Genomic DNA, 24,332 nt, shown 5'->3' on the forward strand with positions numbered 1-24,332 from the left:
GAGAACATCAAGTCCGCGGGACCCACAATAGGCAGCAAATTCAAAGGGACATACAGGTACGTCCCTTTGCCTGCCTGTGCCATTCTGCTGACATATATATGTGTGTGCGGCGGTCGGCAAGTGGTTAAAATTTAATCCGGTGAATTCCTACAACCACTTTAACCTACAGGTAAGCCTAGATTAAGGCTTACCTGTAGGTGCAAGAAATGTCTCCCAAACCTAAAAGGTTTAGGAGATATTTGCAAGAATAGCAACGCCGATGTCTACAGCGCATGCGCCGTAGACATTGGGCGCAGGCGCACTGAGCATGCCGTTTCTAGCGGCGATCATGCCGTTAGTGGCGGCACCAGCGCGCATGCGCAGGAGCGATGTCATTGCGGCTACGGCCAGTCACAGCGCTGGAGGGGTGATACACGGAAGTCACCCCGAGTATCATGGCGGCGACGGAGGTGGTGACCCAGGACCGATGCGGGGGCTTCGATCTCAGGTAAGTAATTCATGAGCTAGTATGCTATGCATACTAGCTCATTATGCCTTTCCCTTGCCGGGTGTCTTTTTTTTTTTCTTAAGAGGCTTTACTTCCTCTTTAACTGGAACTACAAACCCCACAAACCAACTTACTGTATGGCAAATCTGAACCTCATCCCTACTGACCAATAATCTTTGTACCCCAAAGAAGAGATTCTACAGAGGGCGCATTACTCAACTTACATAGGTTGTTCAAATTTTACATTTTAGTAGAGTAACCTTCTCTGTAGCAATTTTTTTCATTGAACATAATGGATTCCAAGCAGAAGAAAAATGTCATCATTGAGTTCTTGATGAAGGAGGGGTGCAGGATGTCCGACATCCACATAAGGCTACAGAATTTTTAGGGAGATAACACCAGGGACAAGACATTGCTCTTGTGTAAGGTTCCATCTCTGTAAACACTCCAGCTGGAGGGCAGGGGTGACATTGTCCTGATGTATTGCACATTACGAGTGGTCATGATGTTATAGCTCCACACTGCATGATTGCTGTTATTTGCTGGCGCCCCTGCACTAATCTATGTCTACAGCAGAGTTTTCCTGGTCCCTACACATCCCCTGTGATCACACATTGCCTCCCTAATTCTGTGGACTTGCTCTGTGTTTTCCTCTGATGCTCCCTTGAGCTGTATGGAATACCGGTGGTCCGTAAAAATTCCCTGAGGAAGCCATTGTTGGCAAAACACGTTGGGCTATGACAAAGTACTGATCACCGACTATATATGGATATCAGTGACCATTAAATATGAATTGTATCATGCTTTGCTAATTTTTACTGAACCCTATATTTATAGTTGATTCTATGTAATAAATTTCAATTTTTTTAATATAACTTATGTATTCCTTATTGTTCTGGGTACTGTTATCATCCCAATGACCCTGCTGCCATTATCCTCCATTTATAAGGGAAGAGGTGCCAAATTTCATAGGGTCACCTTATCTACTTTTCAATGTAGCAGAATAAATTATGGCCTAAATTTATAAAGAAATCAGATTTTTTACTTTTTTTGCTGGCGCCCCTGCACTAATCTATGTCTACAGACAAGTTTTCCTGGTCCCTACATATCCCCTGTGATCACACATTGCCTCCCTAATTCTGTGGTCTTGCTCTGTGTTTTCCTCTGATGCTCCCTTGACCTGTATGGAATACCGGTGGTCTGTAAAAATTCCCTGAGGAAGCCATTGTTGGCGAGACATGTTGGGATGTGACATCCAGTACTGATCACCTACTATATATGGATATCAGTAACCATTAAACATGATTTGCATCTGAACCCTATATTTATAGTTGATTCTATGTAATACATTTCAATTTTTTTAATATAACTTATGTATTCCTTATTGTTCTGGGTACCGTTATCATCCCAATGACCCTTCTGCCATTATCCTCCATTTATGAGAGACGAGGTACCAAATTTCATAGGGTCACCTTATCTACTTTTCAATGTAGCAGATTAAATTATGGCTTAAATTTATGAAGAAATCTGATTTTTTACTTTTTTTTTTTGCTGGCACCCCTGCACTGATCTATGTCTATAGCAGAGTTTTCCCGGTCCTTACATATCCCCTGTGATCACACATTGCCTCCCTAATTCTGTGGACTTGCTCTGTGTTTTCCTCTGATGCTCCCTTGACCTGTATGGAATACCAGTGGTCTCTAAAAAATTCCCTGAGGAAGCAATTGTTGGCGAAACATGTTGGGAAGTGTCATCAAGTAATGATTGCCTACTATATATGGATACCAGTGACCATTAAATATGATTTGTATCATGCATTGCTAATTGTTGCTGAACCCTATATTTATAGTTGATTCTATGTAATAAAGTTTAATGTTTTTAATATAACTTATGTATTCCTTATTGTTCTGGGTACCGTTATCATCCCAATGACCCTGCTGCCATTATCCTCCATTTATAAGGGAAGAGGTGCCAAATTTCATAGGGTCACCTTATCTACTTTTCAATGTAGCAGAATAAATTATGGCCTAAATTTATAAAGAAATCAGATTTTTTACTTTTTTTGCTGGCGCCCCTGCACTAATCTATGTCTACAGACAAGTTTTCCTGGTCCCTACATATCCCCTGTGATCACACATTGCCTCCCTAATTCTGTGGTCTTGCTCTGTGTTTTCCTCTGATGCTCCCTTGACCTGTATGGAATACCGGTGGTCTGTAAAAATTCCCTGAGGAAGCCATTGTTGGCGAGACATGTTGGGATGTGACATCAAGTACTGATCACCTACTATATATGGATATCAGTGACCATTAAACATGATTTGCATCTGAACCCTATATTTATAGTTGATTCTATGTAATACATTTCAATTTTTTTAATATAACTTATGTATTCCTTATTGTTCTGGCTACCGTTATCATCCCAATGACCCTGCTGCCATTATCCTCCATTTATGAGGGACGAGGTTCCGAATTTCATAGGGTCACCTTATCTACTTTTCAATGTAGCAGAATAAATGATGGCCTAAATTTATGAAGAAATCAGATTTTTTACTTGTTTTTTTGCTGGCACCCCTGCACTGATCTATGTCTATAGCAGAGTTTTCCTGGTCCTTACATATCCCCTGTGATCACATATTGCCTCCCTAATTCTGTGGACTTGCTCTGTGTTTTCCTCTGATGCTCCCTTGACCTGTATGGAATACCAGTGGTCTGTAAAAAATTCCCTGAGGAAGCCATTGTTGGCAAAACATGTTGGGAAGTGTCATCAAGTAATAATCGCTTCTACTATATATGGATACCAGTGACCATTAAATATGAATTGTATCATGCTTTGCTAATTTTTACTGAACCCAATATTTATTGTTGATTCTATGTAATAAATTTCAAATTTTTTTATATAACTTATGTATTCCTTATTGTTCTGGGCACCGTTATCATCCCAATGACCCTGCTGCCATTATCTCCCAGAGGACGTCACAAGGTGTGATGAAACCGGTAGGAGGAGTCTGGCTGACTGATGCACAAGGAACTAGGAAGAGCTGTGGAGAAAATAGGACAGGGGAAATGCCGTACGCCGGGACTGCAGACCAGAATACAGGAAACACCTGCCTGCTGATCATCATTTGAAAAAGAGCGCCATCTGGGTACCAACTACACAGTAAGGAGGTGGAAGTATTCGATACAGGGCGTACACAGGCGGAGATACTACATGCCCATAACCCCTTAAGCCCCATACACACTATCAGATTATCTGCTGACTTTTTCCTTCAGATTTACCAAAACCATATAATATGAGGACAAACGTTAGGAGTTTCAATGTGTATGCAATCAGGCAGGCCCTTCTACTACAGGGTTTTGGTAAATCTGAAGGAAAACTCAGCAGATAATCTGATAGTGTGTATGGGGCCTTAGGGGGAGAGGAATCTGGTGAGTGTGGACCCAAAGGGGCACGAGCACAGAAGTCACTGGATTTATGTGAACACAAAAGTCACCTTTGCTCCCCTTTTTTGAGACATCCGGAACTTCATGAGACATTTATTAAACTTTATATATACAGCTTTCACTGAGCACTTTTTGGGACATTACTGTTGTATATTTTAGCAAACTTTATAATCTTTGCACTTGATTATTGTGGATTGCTGTTTAGTATAAAAATAGAATATTGTTGCAATTATCGTTTTTTTCTGCACTGTAGCTTTTATATTTTTTTGCATGGGTCTAGTGTATATTTTTTCTGATGTTTTTTTGCTGCATCAAGTTTTTTGCACGTATTGCACTTTAGCACTATTTGCACCTTGAGGACACTTTATTAGTTTATAATATTGTCTAATGGCGTTGGATTCTATAGTATCTGTAAGATAAGGATCTGGAGTTTGTACTACATCAGATACAATAGAACGTTCATGTGGACATTACCTAGATCCTTCCTGTAAGAAGGATACACTAAACACGTATAGTTATTTGTTTATTGGGATCTTCTATTTACATAATTTTTTATTTTTCACATTTCACCACTTATATTTGAAAGAATACTTATACCACAGGAGGAGTATACATAAAGGGGGTAGGTGGGAAGTGAGCACGCATTAGCATTAAAGGGGCCTTTTGTTAGGATTTCTGTCTTTATAAAAGATATTGATTTGAGCCTCCTTCCCCTTACTTTTCTTCTTTTTTGGGTTGCTATCTCCTTTACAATAGTACAGTGCATATATAACTGGTAACGTGGTGTGTGGATAAGCTAATTCCATTGTTTATACACTGGCACGAGTACTGGGAAATATAACCTGGGTATTATATTATAGATAAATTAGTCATTCTGGTATAGGTAGCGCCATAAGCCCTATAATAACATTATAAATAGCTAAACAACCATAGCTCCCTAATGCCTCGTACACACGATCAAACAATCCGGTGGAAAAGTCCGGCGGACTCAAGTCCGCCAGACAGTCCCGCCGTGTGTGGGCTCCGGCGGACTTTTTCTTACCCAAAAGTCCGGCGGACTAAGAAAGTATTTTTGCACTCCGCACTTTTGAAATGAACTGACTTTTCCTGCCCGGAGAAAAGTCCGCTCATTTTGAGCGCGTCTCCAGGTAGCCGGGGCCAGCGAAGGAGGCGTCGCTGGCCCCGTCACCTGGTATGGACTTAAAGGGGAACCCCTACGCTGAAAAATCAGCGTGGGGGTCCCCCCCAGGCCCATATCAGACCCTTATCCGAGCACGCTACCCGGCCGGCCAGGAAAAGGGGTGGGGACAAGCAAGCGCCCCCCCCCCCCCCCTAAGCCGTACCAGGCCACATGTCCTCAACATGGGGGGTGCCTTGGGGAAGGGGGGGCCGCACGGCCCCCCCACCCCAAAGCACCTTGTCCCCATGTTGTTGAGGACAATGGCCTCTTCCTGACAACCCTGGCCGTTGGTTGTCAGGGTCTGTGGGCGAGGTTCTCGCCGGGCCACCGCGCCTTCTTCTAGCTCTTTTACAAGCGGTGGCCCGGTCTTCTGTTGCCGCCGTCTTCTGTTCTTCTCTTCTGGAGATGTTGCCTCGTCGCAGTCTCCGGTCACAATGGAAGGGACGCGGCGCTGTCCCTATATAAGTCGCCACGCGCCGCGTCCCTGCCATTGTGACCGGAGACCGCGGCGAGGCAACATCTCCAGAAGAGAAGAACAGAAGAGAAGAACAGAAGGCCAGAAGACGGCGGCGACAGAAGACCGGGCCACCGCTTGTAAAAGAGCTAGAAGGCGCGGTGGCCCGGCCAGAAGAACCGAAGAGGGGGACAAGACCCCCGAAGTCGGAAGAAGAGGGCGGCGGCAAAGAAGAAAGTTGGGCTCCTCCGCTAGTGAAAGAGCTAGCAAAAGAGCAGAAGATAGCGGAGGAGTCCGGCGAGAAGACCCCCAAAGATGGAAGAAGACCCCCGGAGCTGTGCAATAAACTATTTTAACCCTTGTGTGTTGTGTTTTTTTTTTCCTTTTTTTTCACAGGTGAATGGGGGGTACATTGTACCCCATACTCATTCACATAGGGTGGGGGGCCGGGATCCGGGGGCCCCCTTATTAAAGGGGGCTCCCTGATTCCGATAAGCCCCCCCGCCCGCAGACCCCGACAACCAACGGCCAGGGTTGTCGGGAAGAGGCCCTTGTCCTCATCAACATGGGGACAAGGTGCTTTGGGGTGGGGGCCTGGTATGGCTCAGGAGGGGGGGGGGGCGCTCGCCTGTCCCCACCCCCTTTCCTGGCCAGCCGGGTAGCGTGCTCGGATAAGGGTCTGATATGGACCCCCACGCAGATTTTTAGGTCCATACCAGGTGACGTCGCTGGCCCCGGCTACCTGGAGACACACTCAAAATGAGCGGACTTTGCTCCGCGTGTGTGGGCAAGTCCATTTCAAAAGTACGGCGGACTTAGTATGCCATATTAGTCCGCTGAAAAAGTGCCGTGTGTGGGCAAGTAGCTTGTAAAGTCCGCCAGACAGTCTGCTATGTGTGTACGCGGCATTTCAGGGGCTGAGGGCTTAGAGAGTGGCAGCAACCTAAAAATATTCTGCTTCCTAAGCGCGGCTATTATATATTTTTTCTAATCAAGTAATGATCGCCTACTATATATGGCTATCAGTAACCATTAAATATGAATTGTATCATGCTTTGCTAATTTTTACTGAACCCTATATTTATTGTTGATTCTATGCAATACATTTTTTTTTTTATATATATAACTTATGTATTCCTTATTGTTCTGGGTACCGTTATCATCCCAATGACCCTGCTGCCATTATCCTCCATTTATGAGGGACGAGGTGCCGAATTTCATAGGGTCACCTTATCTACTTTTCAATGTAGCAGAATAAATATTGGCCTAAATTTATGAAGAAATCAGATTTTTTTACTTTTTTATTATTCAATGTTTTATAGCAGAAAGCAAAAAAAAAGTTTTTTCTTCAAAATTGTCAGTCTTTTTATTAGTGATGCACCGAAATTTCGGCCGCCGAAACATATCGGCCGAAAATGCCCTTTTCGGCAATTTGCTGAAAGAGAAAAACGGCCGATAATGGAGCCGAAAATGGGGCGTGGCTCCGCCCCCCGCCCCTGGTGACGCCCATCATAGCGCAGGAGAGCCACCTCCGCCGACTTTTTGATAACAGCGCCGGGAACATCACAGCTTTCATTTCAATTGCTGTGTGTTCCCGGCCGTGCGCCGTAACACGCAGCCCCTCCCCCTTGTCCGGGCACTTAGATAGACAGATCATCCGAAGGATTGGACGGATGATCTGTCTATCAAAGTGCCCGGACAAGGGGGAGGGGCTGCGTGTGACGGCGCACGGCCGGGAACACACAGCAATTGAAATGAAAGCTGTGATGTTCCCGGCGCTGTTATCAAACAGGCGGCGGAGGCGGCTCTCTTCCCCGCACACAGTGCACAGGCTGGCTGCAAAATGGCACACAGGCTGCAATGGGACACACTGGCTGCAATTGGGCACACTGGCTGCAATGGGGCACACTGGCTGCAATTGGCTGCAATGGGGCACACTAGCTGCAATGGGGCACACTAGCTGCAATTGGGCACACTAGCTGCAATTGGGCACACTGGCTGCAATTGGGCACACTGGCTGCAATTGGGCACACTGGCTGCAATTGGCTGCAATGGGGGATGCCTCCTGTACCACGTCCTCTGTCTCTGACCATCTCCTGTACCATGTCCCCAGTCTGACCATCTTCTGTACCACGTCCCCAGTCTCTGACCATCTCCTGTACCGTGTCCCCAGTCTCTGACCATCTCCTGTACCGTGTCCCCAGTCTCTGACCATCTCCTGAACCGTGTCCCCAGTCTCTGACCATCTCCTGTACCGTGTCCCCAGTCTCTGACCATCTCCTGTACCGTGTCCCCAGTCTCTGACCATCTCCTGTACCGTGTCCCCAGTCTCTGACCACCTCCTGTACCATGCATGCAGTCTCTGACCATCTCCTGTACCATGTCCCCAGTCTCTGACCATCTCCTGTACCATGTCCCCAGTCTCTGACCATCTCCTGTACCATGTCCCCGGTCTCTGACCACCTCCTGTATAAAAATATTTTTTAAAAACAGTCATTTTCGGTATCGGTTTCCGGCCTAGTGTATTTTTCATTTTCGGTATCGGTTTCGGCACCAAAAAACCCATTCGGTGCATCCCTAGTTTTTATGTTTATAGCATAAAAAAAATGCAGAAGTTATTCAAATACCACCCAAAGAAAGCTCTATTTGTGGGGGGGGGGGGGGGGGGGGGGGAAGGACATAGATTTTATTTGGGTACAGTGTTGCATGACCGTGCAATTTCTCAGTTAAGGTAGCACAAAAAAAAAAAATGGACTGGTAGCGAAGGGGGGTAAATCTTCCGGAGGTCAAGTAGTTAAATCCAATGTAAAAGTATGAGAGAGGGAAGTGGCCATTGTGTGACAATGCCACGTATGTAATGTTCCTGAGTAGGACGGGGATGGCGCGAGGAGGGTGGGGGTTGGTATTTTTGGCTCTTTTCTTAACGTTACATTACTTACAGCTGTTTTTGAGCTGAGGAAGGAAAAACATTAAAATGTAATAGTCAGCTTTCCCAGAATCTGAAAGGAAAAGAACGTAAAGATCACCACGCCAGCAATATTAAGAGGAATTTCCCACACACCCTATTACAATGTAATAGTCTCCTTCTACTCCAAAATGTACCCAGGGCTTCCTCTTTAACCAGCTTTCACTTTTTAAATGACAATTGCGCGGTCATACAACACTGTACCTAAATTACATTTTCATCTTTTTTTTCCCCATAAATAGAGCTTTCTTTTGGTGGTATTTGATCACCTTTCGGTTTTTTATTTTCTCTTAAAAAAAATATCAAAAAGACCGAATAAAACAAAAACAAGAAAAAAAAAAAACGTTTTATATTTTGTTAATAAATTTTGCAAACAGGTATTTTTTTTTCTCCTGCATTGATGTACGCTGATGAGGCTGCACCGATCGACTGGATACTAAAAACCAGCGCTCAATGAGCCCAGACGAGGATAAATTAATAGTAAAAGTTCATTTAATAAAAATGCACAGAAAAAAGTTCACAAATGTCCGACACAGAATTATAAAAAGCAATTATTTATTGAGTAATAATTGCTTTTTTATAATTCTGTATCGGAAATTTGTGAACTTTTTTCTGTGCATTTTTATTAAATTAACTTTTACTATTAATTTATCCTCGTCTGGTCCCATTGGGCACTTGTTTTTAGTATCTAACTTATGTGAACTTTTCTCCAGAAGTTATCAGCTGCACTGGATTCTAGACGAATTTTATCTTAGATTATGACAGGATAATGATCCTCCAGGTTTTGATATGACTGTCCATTCTAGGGCTGAAGTTATAGGTTGTTGATTCTTACACCAATAGACTGCACTGATGGGCACCGATAGGCTGCATTGATGGGCACTAATGGGTGGCACTGATGGGTACAGGGTGGCAAAGATGGGCACTAATAGGTGGCAGTGATGGGCACTGATAAGGCGGCATTAATGGGTACTAATAAGTGGCACTGGTGGGCACTAATAGGTGGCATTGATGGGTACAGGGTGGCACAGATGGGCACTAATAGGTGGCATTGATAGGTGGCAGTGATGGGCACTGATAAGGCGGCATTAATGGGTACTAATAAGAGGCACTGTTGGGCACTAATAGGTGGCATTGATGGGTACAGGGTGGCACAGATGGGCACTAATAGGTGGCATTGATAGGTGGCAGTGATGGGCACTGATAAGGCGGCATTAATGGGTACTAATAAGTGGCACTGGTGGGCACTAATAGGTGGCATTGATGGGTACAGGGTGGCACAGATGGGCACTGATTGGCACCACTGGTGGGCATTGATAGGTGGTACTGGTGGGCACATAACATGCTGTTCCTCTTCGGAAACCAATGTCCCTGCAAACAGAAGCCGGCGATTGGCTTTTTCCTCCTCATGCTGTCAGCGTGAAGAAAAAAACAAAAAAACAATTACCGATCTTCTGTTTACATCACATGATCAGCTGTCATTGGCTGACAGCTGATCACATGGTATGGGGCCAGGATTGGCCCCTTCCTCGGATCTGTGATCAGAGTTTCATTGACTCTGGTGATCACAGCACACGCCCTTCGGGGGGGGGGCGTGACGAGCCTACAAAGGGGAGAACGTCAATAGATGTACTCCCGGTGTCCTGTCGGATAGTGTCCACTGTGTGCTGCGCATGCGCAGTACACAGGACAACCACATTCTGAAAATAGCCGTAGATGAACGGCGTCTGCGCCGTGAGACCAGGTTCTAGCCCCACCATCAGAGTGGACATAGAGTTAGAATGAAAAGAGCCGAGCGCAGCGTGGCCGAGCCCGAAGCGTGGCGAGCCCACGAAGCGCCCTCTAATATGTGCAGCCCTATGTCCACTTGGATGGTGGGGCTTGCACCTCCACTCACGGCGCAGGCACTGCTCATCTTTGGAGATTTTCTGAATATCCTTCTGCTCCGTGCTGCGCCTGCGTAGTACGGGGCGGATACTTTTAGATGGCCGGACTCTATATGTCAGAACACCGGCAAAGCAGATCCGCGCTGTAGCCGTCATTCGGCTATAGTGCGGATCTGAAGGAGTTAAAGCTGAACTGCAGTCAAACAGCTCAATACATGGATAACATACAGAAAAGGATCTGTATATCTGTCCATCCAGTCCTGGCAGGGCAGGAGACCGGATTTTTCTCTGATCACTAGCAATGCTTACAGGTCTTGTCCCTCCCCCAGCCTGCGATTGGGCAGTAAAAGGAGAAGCAGTAGACTGAGGAGTTCATCTCTCTGCTCTCACCTATCAGTATTATCCCCCCTGAAAAATTCTGCCCAAATAAAACGCCTTGTTTGCCTCGCGGTAGATACGCCCTCTGCCTGTAGGGCACTCCGAGTTCAGTGCCCAAAGCCAACGTTACAGGTCGGCTCCATGTTTCCCTTTCCATGGGCTTCTTGTGTCGGGATCTGAGTAGGGATCCCCGAGGCCGATCAATCTGAAAGCTGCAATCGTTTTGGCTCAGTGGCGATGAAGCAGACAGGTAGAGAAGGGTTTGTGTGAATAACCAATCAGTCTTCCAGTACTTACAGAAGTATAGGTCGGAAGCCTGCTCGCAGTAGAGGTCATCCATCACCTAAGGACAATAGCAAAAACCAGAGGAATGCTGGGAGTGGCTATACAGGCTATCCTACCCTGTTTCCCCAAAAATAAGACCTAGTGTGATTGTCAGTAAAGGCTGCAATATAAGCCCTACCCCCCCAAATAAGCTGTAGTTAAAGTCCTTGTAGGTCTTATTTTCAGGGTAGGTCTTATTATCAGGGAAACAGGGTAGCAACTTTATTTGCCAATGCCCTCATCTGAAGGAGACAACATACAACCCATGTGCAAGACTTAATGTGGTTGTAACCCCAATGAATTGACTGACCTCAGGTGATCGAGATTAAACAAATCCACCTACATACATTGTACCTGTTTATCTGCAGCCATTTGTCCTGTATCGCTGTGTAAAATTCAGAGATGAAAATAATTTTTCAGACTCAAAGCGGGGGGGGGGGGGATAAGATAGGATGGTGACGGGGGGCGGCTGTATTTACACACTGTACGAGAGCTGGAGGGACGGGAAAATGAAAGGGAAAGGGACCCCCCATCATGCAGGAACAGAGCTGAGACTGTCAATCAGCTGGAGGTCCCTCCCCTTTCACCATTGTGATGTCAGAAGCGATTCATGTTGATAGCAGAGGAACGAGATAGCAGACAGAAATTAAGCTTAGTGCTTTAGAGAGAGGCAAGTAAACACTATAGTAATATGTGCTTTGTTCAGATTTCATGGCTGGGGTTTACAGCCACTTTAACCGATTGCCAACCAGCATACGCCAATGTACGTTAGCAGAATGGCGCTGGTAGGCAAAAGGGCATACATGTCCCCTTAAAGAAGCGGTGGCATGGGCTCCGCGACCGTGAGTCCTGCGGACTCGATGTTCGCCGGGTGCCCACGATCGTGTCACGGAGAGGTAGAACGGGGAGATGCTTTTGTAAGCAAGGCATTTCCCCCGTTCTGCCTTGTGTCATGTGACAGAGATCACTGCTCCCTGTTATCGAGAGCAGTGATCACTGTCCTGTATGTTGAAGCCCAGCCCTCTCTGTTAGAATCACTCCCTAGGACAAACTTAACCCCTTCACCGTCCCCTAGTGGTTAACGCCTTTACTGCCAGTGTAATGTGCACAGTAATCAATGCATTTTTATAGCACTGATCGCTGAATAAATGACAATGGTCCCAAAATAGTGTGAAAAATGTTTAACGTGTCCCCCCAAAATGTCGCTGTCCTGTCCCGAGTAAAAAAAAAAAAATTATATATATATATATATATATATATATATATATATTACACACACAGATCACCGTCATTACTAATAAAAAAAAAAAAAGTAAAATAAAAATGCCATAAATCTATCCCCTATTTTGTAGACGCTATAAATTTTGCGCAAACCAATCAATATACGCTTATTGCGTTTTTTTTTTTTTTTTACCAAAAATATGTAGAAGAATACATATCGGCCTAAACGGAGGATAAAAATAGTTCTTTTTTTGTTTTGTTTTTTTAAGATATTTTTGGGGGATATTTATTATAGCAAAAAGGAATACAGTTTTTTTCAAAATTGTCGCTCTTTTTTTGTTTATAGCACAAAAAATAAAAACCACAGGAGGTGATCAAATACCACCAAAACAAAGCTATTTGTGAGAAAAAAAAAAGGAAAAAAAAAAGAGCATCAATTTTGTTTGGGTACAATGTCGCACGACCGCGCAATTGTCAGTTAAAGTGACACAGTGCCGAATCGCAAAAAGTGCTCTGGTTGGGAAGGGGGTAAATCCTCCGGGGCTGAAGTGGTTAAATGAGCCCATGTCCTGTACAATTAAGAAATTTATACCAATGTAAAATGGAGTGCAGTTGCGAAATTTTGTATATGTTCAATGTCAAAAAACAAAGATAAATGTGTGTCCTTTTTTTGTTGTAGTCCTGATAAAGGGTGAGTTTTGGCCTCTGAAACACACTGGCTCTTTTGTGAAGTCACCTATTTTGTTTTACATTGGAATAAATGTATATTTGGACTATTAACCTATGCCAGTGATGGCGAACCTTGGCACCCCAGATGTTTTAGAACTACATTTTCCATGATGCTCCTGCACTCTGCAGTGTGGATGAGCATCATGGGAAATGTAGTTCCAAAACATCTGGGGTGCCAAGGTTCCCCATCACTGACCTATGCTGTCGCTTTTTAACCCCTTTACACCAACTGTACGCAAATATGCCGTCCCATTAGACTGGGCTTTTTTTTTTTTTTAGCGGGGTCATATATTTGCATATCTCCCTTTGTGCTGGGAGTGCGCCTCACTCCCAGTACAGAAACTGGGGTCTCACAGAGAGCCCCCCTCCTCCCCAGGCCCCGTACTACACTCCCAGCACACACAGACCGGGGACTCAGAGAGAGCCCCCCCAGGCCCCATACTACACTCCCAGCACAGAAACTAGGGTCTCACAGAGAGCCCCCCAGGCACTGTACTACACTCCCAGCACAGAGACTGGGGTCTCACAGAGAGCACCCCAGGCACTGTACTACACTCCCAGCACAGAGACCGACGTCTCACAGAGAGCCCCCCAGGCACTGTACTACACTTCCAGCACAGAGACCGGCGTCTCACAGAGAGCCCCCCAGGCACTGTACTACACTCCCAGCACAGAAACTAGGGTCTCACAGAGAGCCCCCCAGGCACTGTACTACACTCCCAGCTCAGAGACCGGCGTCTCACAGAGAGCCCCCCAGGCACTGTACTACACTCCCAGCACAGAGACCGGCGTCTCACAGAGGGCACCCCAGGCACTGTACTACACTCCCAGCTCAGAGACCGGCGTCTCACAGAGAGCCCCCCAGGCACTGTACTACACTCCCAGCTCAGAGACCGGCGTCTCACAGAGGGCACCCCAGGCACTGTACTACACTCCCAGCTCAGAGACCGACGTCTCACAGAGAGCCCCCCAGGCACTGTACTACACTCCCAGCTCAGAGACCGACGTCTCACAGAGAGCCCCCCAGGCACTGTACTACACTCCCAGCACAGAAACTAGGGTCTCACAGAGAGCCCCCCAGGCACTGTACTACACTCCCAGCTCAGAGACCGGCGTCTCACAGAGAGCCCCCCAGGCACTGTACTACACTCCCAGCACAGAGACCGGCGTCTCACAGAGGGCACCCCAGGCACTGTACTACACTCCCAGCTCAGAGACCGGCGTCTCACAGAGAGCCCCCCAGGCACTGTACTACACTCCCAGCTCAGAGACCGGCGTCTCACAGAGGGCACCCCAGGCACTGTACTACACTCCCAGCTCAGAGACCGACGTCTCACAGAGAGCCCCCCAGGCACTGTACTACACTCCCAGCTCAGAGACCGATGTCTCACAGAGAGCCCCCCAGGCACTGTACTACACTCCCAGCACAGAGACCGGCGTCTCACAGAGAGCCCCCCAGGCACTGTACTACACTCCCAGCACAGAGACCGGCGTCTCACAGAGGGCCCCCCAGGCACTGTACTACACTCCCAGCTCAGAGACCGACGTCTCACAGAGAGCCCCCCAGGCACTGTACTACACTCCCAGCACAGAGACCGGCGTCTCACAGAGAGCCCCCAGGCCCCATACTACACTCCCAGCAGAGAGACCGGTGTCTCACGGAGAGCCCCCCCCTCCCCAGGCCCCGTACTACACTCCCAGCACACACAGACCGGGGTCTCACAGAGAGCCTCCCCCAGGCCCCGTACTACACTCCCAGCACAGAAACTGGGGTCTCACAGAGAGCCCCCCCCAGGCCCTGTACTACACTCCCAGCACAGAAACTGGGGTCTCACAGAGAGCCCCCAGGCCCTGTACTACACTCCCAGTACAGAAACTGGGGTCTCACAGAAAGCCCCCAGGCCCTGTACTACACTCCCAGCAGAGAGACCGGTGTCTCACAGAGAGCCGCCTAGGCCCACCAATCGACTCTTCCCATCAGTGCAAACCGATGAATGCGGTTTACGGCACTTCCTGGTTCACGTGATGATCAGCTGTGATTTGTCACAGCTGATCACGTGGTAAGAAGCCTCCGTCAGAGATTCCTTAACATGATCAGAAATGCGGCGCTGCGCCCCGGCATGTTATCCTGCTGGACGTCATATGACACCCAGTCAGGATAACAGAACCAACGCCCAGCAATCATTCTGCTATTGGCCAGACAGGAAGTGTTTAAAAACCAGCGCGGGAGTGCGGGGCTTTTCCCACGTTATTTCAGACACACAGCCCCAGATGTCTGAATGGACTACAAGCCTCGACATTTTTAGTGGCTTTCGGGTTGTAGTTCTCGATGAACTACCATGGCGCTGTGGAGCACTGTGGCAGTTCATTGAGTGTTCCTGTGAGGCAGTATCGACTTACCAGTAGGGGATGTAAGGGTAACATAACACACCGAAAGGGGACCTGCATGGCATCAGCGATCTGCCGATTGCTGGTGCAATGCTTTTCAGGCTCCTGCAGCAAAAAATAATAAATGCACTTTTTTTAGTTACAAAAAAAAAAAAACATGCATTTATTTTTATTTTAAAGTGAACTTATCCTTTAACCACTTCCCGACCAGCGCACGACGATGTACGTCGACAGAATGGCACGGGCAGGCATATTGGCATACAGGTACGTCCAATATTCGATGTCGCCCTGCCATCGGGAGCGCGCCGGCGGCGGCGCGCTCCTGCGCTGGTCGGGACCCCCGTGAGTCCGGTCGCGGGACCCGCGGACTCTATCGCCGCGGGCATCCCCGCGATCGTCTCACGGAGCGGCCGAATGGAGGAAATGCTGTGTAAACAACATTTTTCCATTCTGCCTAGCAACTAGTGACGCTGATCTCTGCTCCATGTGATTGGAGCAGAGATCAGTGTACACTAAATGAAAGCACAACCCCCCCACAGTTAGTAACACACCCCTAGAAACACTTAACCCCTACACTGCCACCCACTGGTTAACCCTTTCACTGCCAGTGTCATTTACACAGGAATCACTGCATTTATATAGCAGTGATTACTGTATAAATGACAATGGTCCCAAAAATGTGTCAAAAATGTCCGATGTGTCCCCCACAATGTCGCAGTCACAATAAAAATCGCAGATCGCTGCCATTACTAGTAAAAAAAAAAAATAATAAAAAATTATTAATAAAAATGCTACAAAACTATCCCTATTTTGTAAACGCTATAACTTTTGCGCAAACCAACTTAATAATCGCTTATTGCGATTTTTTTTACCAAAAATATGTAGAAGAATACGTATCAGCCTAAACTGAGGGAAAAAAAAATTTTTTTATATATTTTTTGGGGGATATTTATTATAACAAAAAGTAAAAAATAATGCGTTTTTTTCAAAATTATCGCTCTATTTTTGTTTATAGCGCAAAAAAATAAAAACCGCAGAGGTGATCAAATACCACCAAAAGAAAGCTCTATTTGTGGGAAAAAAAGGACGTCAATTTTGTTTGGGAGCCACGTCGCACGACCGCGCAATTGTCTGTTAAAGCGACGCAGTGCCGAATTGCAAAAAGTGGTCTGGTCTTTGACCAGCAAATTGGTCCGGTCTGCAAGTGGTTAAATAGTGTTTTTGGCGTGTGGTGCTCAGATGCAGAAAATATCCACTTTTGGACTTCAAACATGCCTGCCTTTGCTCATGTCCCTTACATGGTGGATTGATGGGAGTAGTAGTTTACACAATAAAGATAAGGATTTTATGCTCTCTTTTCAGCTCACATGTATGTCCAAGGATAGTGCATTTATGGCAAGATAACCCAGTATCGTCTGTACTTACTGAAAATATTTTTAGCCTGAAAAAAAGAAAACAAATGCAGCCACCCACATCCAGGGACCGGTAAGCTGCAATATATTACATTTTACAATATGTGACACATTACATTACACCTTTCCGGTGAGGAGACCTCCACTGGACAGGAATGAATTGAGGTATGTTATGATCCACAGCTGTAGGGATTACATATTTCCTATTTAATAATTAAATCTTAATAAAACGCGCTCAGTAAAGGCGAACAACCCTTTGTCCTGTTTGAGGACATCCGATACGGAGTATGTAAATAATTGTATGCGGAAAACCCAAAAGCAGCTTGCATTGCATTGCATTTTTTTGCCATTACATGGTTATCAGGAATCAGACTTGTTTGGCTATAAAGGTCACTTTATTGAGGTGAATTAATAAAAGGGGAAGAGAGTTGCTTTCCCCAGTGCCGTGAAACATAGTTGGCTGAGATGATCTCTTCCTGAGTGCGTAGGTGTAGCTCTATCATACCACACAGTTCTTGAGGTTCAAAGGCTCCTGGTCATCTCCCAGCAACTCAAACGTGGTTTCTGACAATCCTCATGTGGCACCTGCACCAAAGTCCGTGGTTTCTGACCTCCAACTTGGTCCCTTGGAACACTTTCATTTTTTGCAGAGACCTGGCATTAGATAGCACCTAAACATATTGGACCCTCTGAACCTCTCACAGAGAAAAAAAAATTTCCTTATCTGCTACATGTCCTCCCCTAAATCCGGAGGAACAATAGTTCACCTTAACTCCATGATGGGTCATAGCCTGCCCAGTCTTTAGGGGGAGCTAAAAACACCCTTCTCCCCCTATGTGTAAAAGTTACAACACCCTTATAGGCAACTCGAGCCACACCAGACTTCAGGTCATCCATAACACCGAAGGACCTGGCCATGGCCTTAAAAGTGTCTCTAGTTGAGTATTCGACCCTGACCGTCCTTCCTCCGGGCACTTGCCCTTGAAGCACCTCTTCTGCGCGGGCTTTGGGTGCTTCATAAACTTTTCCCAGAAACCAGGGGTCATATTTTTCTTTTAGAAGATATGAAAGATCCATCTTAGTGAAGGGTACCGGGTCCTGATTCAGTTTGATAAACCTCAAATGCTGGTCAAAAAACTGGCCCTGGCTAACCCCCTTCCTTCCAAATGTTCGAGTGCGAGGCAACTCTGGTCTCAGGCATGCCCTCCCAAGTCTTTGCTCTGGTCGCCTGACCCAGTCATCCCAGAAGGCAGCTGGCCACTTTGGCTCCAGTTCCTCCCAAAGCTCCCGAAGCAGTAGCCAGCCAAGCCCTGGGAAGAAGTCAGAACGATGAAGAATGGAACTGCCTTTGGGCTCCACCAAGTTCTCCTTGCCGTTGTCATTCCAGGCAGAGACGCACCACAACGTGGGGTCCTTGCGGAGGAGGGAATGGGTGGCTGAGAAGTATTCATAGAAGTCTGGAGCGACTTCCAAATCGTCTTCTACTACGATGGCCGCCTTGTAACCCAGCACTCTGAAGATCTAAGAGGAGAAGGAAACATTATTAGAGGTTAATAGCCCAACATATTTATCCATGTAAAGCATGAGAAACCTAAAATATGGCCGTGGACAAGGTACAACATCTGCACACTCAATTCTCTAATAATACATGTAGTGTGAACCTTTTAAGGTTAAAATCCACACAAGGCAAAGCAAAAGGTTCACTTAACTCACGACATCCACCCTGCTCTCATTCCCCTTCCTTTTGTTTTATCAACACAATTAAGTCAGAAACTATAAAAACCAACCCATGGAGAAGTTTCAAGTCGCCAATTTGGAGTTTAAAGAGGAGCTCCAGTCTCCCCCCCCCTTAAAAATCAAAAGTCAGCAGCTACAAATACTGTAGCTGCTGATTTTTAAAAGGACACGTACCCGTCTAGAGATCCAGCGATGACCTCACCCAAAGCCAATCCTCCAATCGCCTTTGGTTGCAGGCGCCACCATGTTAAGTTAGGGGAAAAGGGCAGTGAAGCCTTTGCAGCTTCACACCTGTTTTTCTACTGCGCATTTCTGAGCCGCGCTGGCCTTTATTAATGATTCTGCAGCCTTCTGGGCCCTGTGATGTGTCCCTAATGGCTGCGGCGGGGGGGGGGGGGGGGGGGGGGGGGGGCGGGAGCGGGGGAGTCTGCAGCTGAACTTTCACTAAGATTGTCATGATGATCTGACCGGAAGTGGGAAAGAGTACCAGTCAAAACCAGGTACCCGCTCCCTCCCAAAAAGTGCCAAATGAAGAACTTCCCATTTTGGGTGATGTTCTGTCTTAAAGCGAAGGTCCACCCTAAAGTGGAACCTCCGCTCATCGGAACCCTCCCCCCCTCCGGCGCCACAATTGGCACCTTTCAGGGGGGAGGGGGGTGCAGGTACCTGTACAGTACAGGTATCTGCACCCACTTCCGGGATAGCTCTCTGCGGAAAGGGGCGTAGATTACGCCCCTTTCCGAAAGTCCCCCCGCTGCCTGCTGGGAAACACACGGATCCCAGAGGCAGCGGGGACCGTCCTCATTGCGCAGCGCGACTCGCGCATGCGCAGTAGGGAACCGGGAAATGAAGCCGAAAGACTCCACTTCCTGATTCCCATACCCAAGATGGCGGCGGCTGCACCCGAGAGACGATCGAGAGATCGGCTTCGGGTGCCGACATCGCGGGCGCGCTGGACAGGTAAGTGTCATTATTTTAAAAGTCAGCAGCTGCAGTATTTGTAGCTGCTGGCTTTAAAAAAAAAAAAAAAAAAACGCGGACTCCCGGCGGACTCCCGCTTTAAAGTGATTGTAAAACAACCTATTCAGTTTAAAATAGAAATAAAGGGCAAAACATCTGTGTATAGATATAAGAAACATTAGAAATAATATGTTTTTAAATAAGTGGACACATTCTCAGCTGCATAAGAGCTGGGGGAGGAGAAACAGAAGTACACTGACCTTCCCAGTGGAAGGGTGGGTGTGCGTGTGTGCGTGTGTGCGTGTGTGCGTGTGTGCGTGTGTGCGTGTGTGCGTGTGTGCGTGTGTGTGTGATGGGGTGTTTCAAGAGTACATTAAGTTCTCAGCACAGCCAGAGAAATGACCACGCTGTGCTATCATGCTTAGTGTGGTCAGTTTTAATGGAAAGCAGAGGGACTGGACTGGTAGGATAACCAGGGATTTCACACAAAAGAAGCAATACAAAGAGAACAGGAGACTCTTCTCATACAAGTACATAGTACAACAGCCACATATAAGGAATATGAAACTCTGGGTTTACATATTCTTTAACTACTTAAAGTGGGATGTCCCTAAAAAAAAAAAAAAAAAATTTTAAAGTCAGCAGCTACAAATACTGCAGCTGCTGACTTTTAATAAATCGGACACTTACCTGTCCTGGGGTCTAGCGATGCGGGGGAACGAAAGCCCCCCTCGTTCCCCGCTCCGCTCGCGGCGCTGTCATTCGTACTGTGGGCACCCGGCTGTGCCTTCACAGCCGGGCACCCACTGCGCATGCGCGAGCGGCGCAGGGCGCCGTGATACGCCGCACAGTCATCTGGGACACCTGACAGGTCCCAGATGACTGTGCGGCGCGAGGGGAAGGGACGTCACCAGCCCGGGCAATGAAGAAGGCAGACTACAAGGGACCCCCTAGCAACAGGTATTTAGAGGTGAGTAAAAAAATTTCTTTACGTTTTTAATCACTTTTTTACTTTTTGGTGGCAACACCACTTTAAAGTGTAATTAAACCCTGCTATCGTTTTCAGCCAAGGAAGCTGCCATCTTTGCCTCTGTTTAATCTACAACTGTCATGATGCTGCACATGTGATCTGTCATGACACCAGCCATTGGATGGTTTGGCAGTTTGGTTGAGAGCACAACCAATGGGAGTGTTACATTTCCAGCACGTGACGGAAATGAAACAGTTTTATGAATGGGTTTATTACCGCTTTAAGGACCGCCCTGCACACATTTACGGCGGCAGGGTGGCCCTTAAGTGCAAAATCATGTACCGGTATGTCACCGCTGTTGTCGGCTTTGGGGCGCACGCACCACACTCCCGCTTAGTAGACACCCGAGATCGTTCAGAGGAGACACAGAACGTCGGTCTGCCTATGTAAAAAAGGAAAATGGAGATCCTGCGTCTCTGCTAAGCAGAAACTAAGTTGCTAAGCAGAAATACGGATCGCTGCTAAGTGGCGCCATAGGGAAACATTTAACCCTTTGATCGCTCCTGATGGTAACCCCTTCCCTGCCAGTGTCATTAGTAAAGTGACAGTGCATCTATTTTAGCACTGATCGCTGTATTGGTGTCACTGGTCCCCAAAAAGCGTCACTTGGTGTCATATTTGTCTGCCGCAATGTCGCAGTCCCGCTAAAAAACATTGATCGCTGCCATAACCTGTAAAAAATAAAAAATTCCATAAAAAGACACTATGGTTTGTAGATGCTATACCTTTTGCGCAAACCAATCAATATACCCGCAAAAAAATGCCCTGGTCATGAAGGAGTCTAAACCTTCCAGGGCTGAAGTAGGAGAAATATGGCCAAAGCTTTTTTTTAGCCATACTTCTACCATGGGTCACAGGAATGCGCTTAGTTCTGCACTCCTCCCAAAGCCCGCTTGTCAGCTGACTTCACAGAGTCAGTTCAGGCACTACAGATCCCGACAATAATGTAAGGATCCACCAACATGCCTGAACAGCAGCTTGGCTTTTCAGTGGGCCACTGAGATCCTGAGCCAGCCACTCCCGCCCCGTCCACAGCCCATCTCTCCGGTGAGTGCTGGAGGGGCAAAGAACAAAGTGGTGGGGAATGACAGCTAGAGCGGACCCGAGAACTGAATGATCAGCGGCCTTTGATCGCTCAGTTGTAGGTGTAAAGCCGGCAGGGGGAGAGCAACATTGCATTGATGCTGAATCTACATAGGTGAGTATATAGCAGGGATATGCAATAAGCGGACCTCCAGCTGGTGCAAAACTACAAGTCCCATCATGCCTCTGCATGTCATGCTTGTGGCTGTCAGAGTCTTGCTATGCCTCATGGGACTTTTAGTTCTGCAACAGCTGGAGGTCTGTTAATTGCATATCCCTGGTATATAGGTTTGTTTTTTATCTCCTATACTTCTCCTTTAATACTGACCTCCAGGTAAACAGCTCAAAGCGGAACTTCACCTAAAAAAAGAGGAAGTTCTGCTTGTTTGCACACCCAACTGCAAAACCTGCCACTTTTTAGGGGGAAGGGAGGAGCGGGTACTTGGTTTTGACACTCCCTGTGAGATGCTCTGCGGTGATCTGAGGCTCAAGTCCGACACCCCCCCCCCATACCCCTGCAGCCTTCTGGGACACATCACAGGGATCATTCACCATATAGTGTGTAGTCTATTACAATTTATCACATGCCTGATGAAGGGGTCGTGCGCGCCTCCGCAACTTTTGCTACTATGCGATTAAAGTTTTTGGACCCATTTGTGGAGATCCTGGTGTGCTGTGACATTCCCTTCTTATGATTCCACTCGGTTCCAGCCCATTGTCACTTCAGCACCCAATTCTATATTCAGCAGGAAGGTGTGTGTTGGGAGTATTGCATTGGGGGGGGGGTCATTCACCAGGTGCAGCGCAGCCCGCACGTGCGCAGTAAGAACCCGTCTGCAACAACGCAAGGCTTCATTTCCGGTTTCCCTTCCGTGAGATGCTGGCACCTGCACCCGAAGCTGACTGACGAATCGGCTCGGGTGAGGACATCGCTGGACCCTGGGACAGGTAAGTGTCCTTATATTAAAAGTCAGCAGCTACAGTATTTGTACCTGCTGACTTTTTTGGGGGGGGAGGCTGGAGTGCCTCTTTAACACAGACTTGAAATACATATAAGGGAGCGGTTTTACCTGCCAACGGATTTCTATTTCTGTCCATTCAGTCCTGAAATTTACACAGCTCTACAGACAGCAAAGCTAGACCGGAGACCTGACTTCTTTTCTGCAGTTAAGCAGTAAAGCCAAGTCATCTTCCCGCCCCCCCAGCCTGTGATTGGATAGTAACTAAGCAGTAGCTCATCCCTTTGTCACTCTGAACTAGCCTTATGTCATCACGTTCTTTATGAGAAAGCACCATGCTAATATTATTATTAGCTGCTTCCCGACCAGCCGCCGTCATTATACTGCGGCAAGTCGGCACGATCCCGCGAGCTTTCGTAGGTATACCTCGCGATCGAGAAAGCAGGCGCACGTGCTGCACTGTGGGTGTACTGGTGTTCGTGGCCACTGGTCATCACGACCGTCGGCCACGAGCACCAGCACTCCCACAGTGCAGCGCGCGCCTGCTTTCACGATCGCGATGTATACCTACGAAAGCTTGCGGGATCGTGCCGACTTGCCGCAGTATAATGATGGCGGCTGATCGGCAAGCAGCTAATAATAGTATCGATCGTGGGCACGAGAGGCAGAACAGGTATATGTGTGTGTGTGGGTAAAAACACACGTTGCTATTCTGTTAGAAGAGACAGATCACGAGTTCCTAATAGCTAGGAACCACGATCTGTCATTTCCTCTAGGTCAGTCCCCTCCCCCTACAGTTAGAAACACACACAGGGAACACATTTAACCCCTTGATCGCCCCCTAGTGTTAACCCCTTCTCTGCCAGTGACATTTTTACAGTAATCAGTGCATTTTTTATAGCACCGATCACTGTATAAAATGACAATGGTCTCAAAAATTTGTCAAAAGTGTGCGCCATAATGTCGCAGTCCCCCCAAAAGAAAAAAAAAAAAAAAAAAAAAAAATCAGATTGCTGCCATTACTAGTAAAAATAATAAAAATCTATCCCCTATTTTGTAGACTAACTTTTTGCGCAAATCAATCAATATACACTTATTGCGATTTTATTTTTACCAAAAATATGTAGAAGAAAACATTGGCCTGAGAAAAATGAGCTTTAAAAAATAAAATAAAAAAAAAGGCGATATTATAGCAAAAACTACAAAATATTGTGTTTTTTTTCAAAATTGTCACGCTTTTTTTGTTTATAGCGCAAAAAATAAAAACCGCAGAGGTGATCAAATAACACCAAAAGAAAGCTCCATTTGTGTGAAAAAAAGGTCAATTTTGTTTGGGTGCAACGTCGCAGGACCGCACAATTGTCAGTTAAAGCGACGCAGCGCCGAATCACTAAAAAAAATGGCCCGGTCATTCAGCAGCCAAATCTTCCGGGGTTGAAGTGGTTAAATATTACATACCTTATTTTACACCCGGTGCTTCTCTGTGCAATGCAGGCCTGCAGAGCGTGTGCCTGAAGACATCACAGCACCCGGTCTTAGCACCCCTCTCAAGACCTCTTTACCCTGATGCAATCAGTGGGCCGGCTCTTGGGAGGAGTTATGTAAATTCAAAATGCCTTTGATAGGTAGGTAACTCCCATCAAATCATTCTCTGCAGCTATTACCCTTTGTACCACCATCCCCTCCCTTTAGAATGTA

The 24,332-nt window shown here is 46.7% G+C and overlaps 1 protein-coding gene across 5 annotated transcripts in view; it reads right to left on the reverse strand.

The window, feature by feature from the left end:
• Positions 1–17,238: 17,238 nt before the first annotated feature.
• Positions 17,239–24,332, reverse strand: part of MGAT1 (alpha-1,3-mannosyl-glycoprotein 2-beta-N-acetylglucosaminyltransferase) — a 63,592-nt gene continuing 56,498 nt past the window's right edge. For all 5 annotated transcript variants that reach the window (XM_077484753.1, XM_077484754.1, XM_077484752.1 and 2 more), the window contains one exon: positions 17,239–18,386. In XM_077484753.1, the coding sequence (XP_077340879.1) occupies positions 17,634–18,386 (753 nt within the window). In that variant the 3' untranslated portion in view covers positions 17,239–17,633. The remainder of the gene's footprint in view (positions 18,387–24,332) is intronic.

The sequence above is a fragment of the Lithobates pipiens genome, unplaced genomic scaffold, assembly GCF_037356315.1.
Source record: "Lithobates pipiens isolate NorthernLeopardFrog02 unplaced genomic scaffold, aLitPip1_a1.2 Scaffold_1, whole genome shotgun sequence".
Classification (NCBI taxonomy): Eukaryota; Metazoa; Chordata; class Amphibia; order Anura; family Ranidae; genus Lithobates; species Lithobates pipiens.